Source organism: Meleagris gallopavo (assembly GCF_000146605.3).
Source record: "Meleagris gallopavo isolate NT-WF06-2002-E0010 breed Aviagen turkey brand Nicholas breeding stock chromosome 9 unlocalized genomic scaffold, Turkey_5.1 Chr9_random_7180001868754, whole genome shotgun sequence".
Taxonomy (NCBI): Eukaryota; Metazoa; Chordata; class Aves; order Galliformes; family Phasianidae; genus Meleagris; species Meleagris gallopavo.
Window position 1 is genome coordinate 1 of NW_011097805.1, and position 6,020 is coordinate 6,020.

Consider the following 6,020-nt stretch of genomic DNA (forward strand, 5'->3'; position numbering starts at 1 on the left):
TACAAGAAGAAATATTGGTAATTTTGTGTAAATCTTCTGAGAGAAGAAATTATACAGAAGAAATCAAAAAGAATTTTCCTAAAAGCATCTCTTAGTTTTGGGACAGCAAAATAGAAAGCCTGGCATTTGTTACCTGCCAACCGAAGCCAGGTCCATGTTCCCCAAAAAGCAGCATAGCAGAGTGGGAGAACACAACCAAACCTTCTGCCTCCTTGAACCTGGATCCTGCAGACGTACAGCTGGATTATGGCTCCTGGGATGAGCACGGAGGGTATGGAGAGTTGCTGCCTATTGGGGTCACTGAGAGTACCCTGGATGGCAGAGACTGCTGCCAGGCCATTGCAGATGTAGAACAAGGCATCTGGCACTTCAGCTTTGGTGCCACTTGGGAGGTTCTTGGACCTAGTGAAGCAGATTTTGGCAGCCATCAGTGTGGTTTGAAGAGCTGAACTGGACATAGCTTGTTTGCCAACTGGAATCAAAGCCTTCTCCCCAATGGAATTGATAAGACTGGCAAAAGTGGCATACATCGAGAGAGCGGTGCAGAGGCTACAGGCAGCTCCCAGGAATGGGTAAGCACCCGACAGTGGGATCTGATGGATGAAGGCAGACGTGAGGATGATGAAAGAAGCATTTTGCAACATCTCCAGGGTGTCTTTGTGGGCTGACATCAGAAACAGCATGCAGGCAACAACCAAGAAGAACCACCCTCCAAACATTCCCAGCCTGCTCTCCTGAGCTTTGCCTGGCTCGAGGAAGGTGGTGAGTACAAACTCTTCCCAAGACATTACCAGCCAGAGGAGGCTGTGGACACCAAACTTGGTAGTGTAGTAGATATCACCTCTGAGATAGCTGTAGAAGCTGGAGAGAAGCTGGCAGCTGGAGATGATGGATATCCACGCTGCTCCAACACAGAAGGTCTTCATGTACCCAAAGAAGTAAAAAGCAAATATAAATGGAGAGACAGTGTCACAGATGTTGCCTAAGGCCATTGGCTCAGCATACTTTGTATTCTTTTTCTTCTCTTCTCCGATGGCCTTGGAAGAGCTCTTCTGTGCTGACCCCAGTAGCAAGACATTAAAGAGTGGATGCCCAAAGCCTGGAAGGATGTACCGCTGCGTGATCCCCTTCAACAGAAGAGCCATCGCACCATACAACCCACACAGGACAATGACAAGTTCAGTGACACCTGACACTATCAGTGCCCACTGGCCAAACAGTGCAACGGCTTCAAATACCAGGGCAAGAGCAATGGCCCCAAAAATGAAAGGCATGATGTAGTTCACTGTAGCTGAGCAGAAGGAGAGAATAAAGGAAATGGAAATGTAGGCCACAAGCCCTGCCACTGCACTTTGGCTAGTAGAAAGGTGTGTCATGGTGGAGGACAGGAGTTGACTGGCATTCCCCAAGGACAGTGTTATGTTCTGCAAGGGAGGATAAGCAGCTGAAATGATGCGTGTGGCTCCATAGCTACTCCACAGAGCAGAGAAGGTGAGAAAGGCTGCGCCTCCGAGGTGGTCATACTTCCGGAAGGCAAGAAATCCTGCCAGGAGCTGGACAAAGCCTCCAATCAGGATGAGGTGGACACCTGAGAGACACAACAAGACATCAGGAGGGAAGCAAGCCACAGGAAGACCAAACACCTAGGGACATCCCGCCACAGATCCCAAAAGTGACATCTGTGTCAAGCCCTGTGGCCTCTATCTTTTCCTCAGCTCCCACCTTGATGACAAATTTCTGCGCTGGGCCTTGTTGTGCAGCCACTGAGCCCCTCGGTATGCTCAGCAGGAGGAGTGGGGCCAGGAGCACCAGTCTGGTTTAGATCTATGAAGGCTGGGGAATGGCACACGAAGGGTTTGGACCAGGCTCCTGGTAGAGATGTCCCAAAAGAGCATTGTCACCCACCTGTGAGGACATCCTCTGCTCCCTGTGGCCTGAGGCCTGTGTGTGCTGTGGCAAAGTTCTGCAGGCAGAGGAGGAAGGCGCTGACGACGTTTGCCAGGAGCCCCAGCACAGCCGGCTCACTGTAGAAGACAGCTGCAAAACCCACCGTGCTCACCATGGCCCTTTCAGACAAAACAACAATGTCAGTGGTCACCCCCACAACCTCACCGTCTCTCCACATGTGTCTGTGTCTAGACCAGAGTTCTTCGGCCTCGGGCGCTCAGCCAGAGTCCAGAGTCTTGCCCCTGCTCCAAAAGGGAGAAGCTGGTGACAGGCTCAGGTGTTTCCAACATGCTTCCCTCCTCATCACTTGAGACAAAGGCTCCATTCAAAGAACAACTTTAGGTGCCTACTTTCCAGAGGCCTATCCAGAAAAAACACACACAACCTATTTAGGCGACAAAGATTTCTGGCAAAAACATGTTTAGGTGCCCCAAAGCATTGCAGGTGGTGGTGATGGTTCCAGTCTTCTCTTCTCTGGGCTGCTGGAGATGGAGAGGAATGAATAGCCTAACACAAATGAACAAACATTCAGATTAAACCCACAAAGTATTTTTGAGCCAATTCAGGACATTTCTTATCCACTGTTACAGACAAACAGGCAGGCACTGCACACACATACACAGTCTCCCTTCCAGATGGAATTTTCCAGCTCCATCCCTTTCTTAAAACCCCAGTGACTAAATAGTCTATTTTCAAACCCTTCATACTTCTGCCATTAACTCGTCTATTTGTAAGCAGCCCCCACATTTCCATTCCTCTGCACTCCTGGGTACCATGAGCTGGAGTTTGCTCTCTGGAGGTTTTTGTTAGGAAACAAGGATGAAAATAAAACAGTAATATTCTTGCTTTTTTCAGTATTTTTAGAATATTTTGTGACCTAAATGAGCTGGAAAGGGAGAAGGTGATGTATTCCATTCTCAGCTATTCCAAAAAACCTTTTGGAAAGAAAAGAAAGCAGAGCTCCTGTTGATACGGGAAGTGAGGAGGAGTGAAGGGAGCAGATTCTGCACCATCCAAAGAACAATTGTGTGAATATTAATGAACCTGAATCCCAGTGTCTGCTCTTAAACACACAGTATTCCTGGGCAGATAGGCACTGTTTTTCAAATATCAGTGGCTTCCGAATTCTTTTGTTTCATTGAAAAATGAACATTTTTCTTTCTTCTATTTATCTTAAAGGATGCAATTTTCACAAGAAGAAAGAAGGGTAAATAGTCCGTATTGACTCCTAACAGCTCTGAACAGATTTGACAAATTAAACTCTCATGAAATTTGGAGAGGAAACATGTCCCATCTCTGGGGAACAATTAATTCATTTGATTGTTTGCTTGCACTACAGGTAGGGCTTTTCAGTTCAGAAAGCTGCACCGTGTCACAGTGCTGCAGAAGGAACTCTCTCTTGTAACATCAAACACTGGTATGAGTTACTGACCTGAAGGAGTCCCTCAGAAGTGATGTGTGCTCAGAAACGTCAGATCAACAGCCACCTGTGCACTGTATGAGGTTCTTACATTTTAAAAGGCACTCTGATACAAGCAAGCAGATTGGTTTCAGCGGTTATATTTGGAATAGGGATATGATACTAAGTTCCTCCAGATGTTTCACTCTGAAGTAGCTCAGACAGCAACTTTCTAGGCACTTTGTTTTGAATTGGACTCTGGAGGAGGGTGAGAAGGATTTTATGGAGGAAGATGGGCTGGCTGGGTGGCTGCTTGGCTCAGAGGAGTGATTTCCTATTTGCAGACTCACTTGGTTTGTGTAATTAACTGTGGTAGCAGTTTTAGAGCCTGCAATAGTTTGGTTTTGGAAGGGTTGGGAAGACAACCCATAGGGCTGTTTCCCTCTGCTTGCAGTGCTCTCCTTCGTAGGACATCTGAGAAGTACCCAAATGTGCTGTATCAGGACACACAGGCATAAAAGGAAAGAAAAGAAGAGGATTTGGGTCAAGATATCAAAAGAGAATGATGAAGGAGCTTCCCTTGGGTGAAAGAAAGTTTTGGGGCTGGAAACAGTTACAGAGCTGCTCTGCTTGCACTGGGGACACAGATATGTGCTCCCTGCCTTATGAACATTTCAGCAGCTGGGAGGCAAAGTCCATAACCTCCTCCCTTCATTCCAGGCAACATAAGGACACACCAAATTAATTTCAGTGGTAACAGCATCAGTAATGGGCTGCACCAAGACTTGGAGAAACAAGGAAACAGTGGTGTTTTCTTTTTGAAATATGCCCAAGCCTCGCTTGTGCCTACAATGAAGTCACTCATCAGTGCTGTTGCTGTACAGCTGCTTCCTCCAGCACTTTGTAAGGACCAGCTTCTCCAATTCAGCACAGAAAATGGATAGTATCTCTGCTCCCTGCTTAGTGCAGCAGAGAAAGGAGGGATCAAGACCTTTCTTGAGATTCACACAGTGTAGCTCTTGAGGTGAGGATGGTGTAGGCAATGCAGGTGGTGTGGCAGCAGAGGTGGACATGGGAAATCTCTTTTTGCTGTCTGAGGGCTCCCTGTGCAGGGTAGCAGCCAGCGCAGTTACTGCCCAGGAAACCATGAGGATCAGTGGGGCACTGCTAGGCCTTTCCAGTTGTTGGCTTACTGAATGGATGCCCAGCCTGGGATGATCCTTGGGCAGCAAGAGCAAAGCCACAGCCACCAATCTCCTCCACCTTCTCTCCTTTTCCCTCTTGCTCCAGGCATGCTCCAGCTTTAGTTTTGCAGTAGCTGGTGAGGTCCTGCCTCAACCACTGCTCTTCTGTTCTTTGTATGGCCTCTGAGCCACGCCACATGGCTGTAGCCTCAGAGCACCCTGTCCTCTACAGTAAATCCCCATCGTGCCCTCCAGAAAAGGCCATTCTGCTCTGATTTCCCATCCCACCTTGCCTTTACACCTGTGCTTTGCAGATATCACTGTGTTCAACTGCTTCACACTAACTTCTGCTGCTCATGCTTGTTTTCCTTGCCCACAGTTAATGGGAATATGCTGGTGTCAGGACATCTTCTCCATGAAAGGCTGGAGCAGGGCTTGGCATGCCATTGGGTGTATATATAAGTACAACATTAAATTTTCAGACACTTATTCCCCAGTGGCACTTCGCAATTGGTTTTCCATCCCACCTTATTAATGATAACCAATGTTTACGTAGCTCTGAGAAAATACTGTCTTTCAAGATAAGCATGTTAAAAGAATAAAATGCAATACCTTTTGGATAAGCACACAGCAAGATTAACAGTGGACTATAAGGCTACACAGCTGCAATAAATATTACAGCCCTGCCTTTCGTCTGGTGGAAAACAGCACAAAGTTGCCTGAGAGACATCGCTGTGTTTGCAGTGACCAAGGTCTTGTAAGTATTTAGTAAAAAATTCAATCTGGCTTTCAACACAAGATGTACCACACCAAACTGATATCCCATACAGAATATGCAGAAAGTTAAATGTGCCCAAGAAGCACTATTGGACAAAGAACAAAGCTGTGGCATTTACCCATGGTCAAAGGTTCATTTGGGGATGAAAGTCCCCGATGTTCCCTGGAAGCCCCAACCCACATTTCAGATCTGCAGTGAGATCTCAATGAACTGGCAGCACATGGCTGGCAACATCACACAGCTGGCTATTTGCTAGGAGGAGAATTAGGAAACGATTCAGCCAAATGATAATACAACAAATGTATTATTAAAAAAAAAGGAAAAAAGAAAAAGAAAATAAAAAAAGCATAAAAGAGAAACACCAATGCCACACTTCTCCCTGTGCAGCTTGGAATTACCTGGTTTGGTGACACTTCGGCTCAATGGGAGGATGGTCTTGTCCCTCTCATTTCCTGGTAGGTACCAGTTTTATAGTCCTCCTCTGGAGGAGGAGCCCACAGCCATTTGCTTCACATATTGGCACTTGTAGCATTTTGGAGACAGGAATTTCCTTGAACTTTGTCAGTTATTGTCCTAAATCTTTTATTATTTCCTGAAACCAAAGGGGTTTCCCTTCTGTTTAGCACAGAAAAACCACCCCTCCTCATCAATTCCCCCCACCCTCTTAATCCCCAGAGGCTGATGTCATCTCACTTGAAATTCAGTTGCAAAA

At 46.6% G+C, this 6,020-nt stretch overlaps 1 protein-coding gene across 1 annotated transcript; it reads right to left on the minus strand.

Annotated features, from left to right (window-relative positions):
- Positions 1 to 133: 133 nt before the first annotated feature.
- On the minus strand, positions 134 to 5,798 carry LOC109364178 (the record flags this gene model as incomplete). The annotated part of the gene is made up of 3 exons (XM_019610795.1): positions 5,707 to 5,798; positions 1,906 to 2,066; positions 134 to 1,588 (listed from the first exon to the last, which is right to left on the minus strand). Coding segments are annotated over exons 2-3 (1,612 nt in total), but the record flags the coding sequence as incomplete, so codon positions are not given.
- Between the last annotated feature and the right edge of the window lie 222 nt (positions 5,799 to 6,020).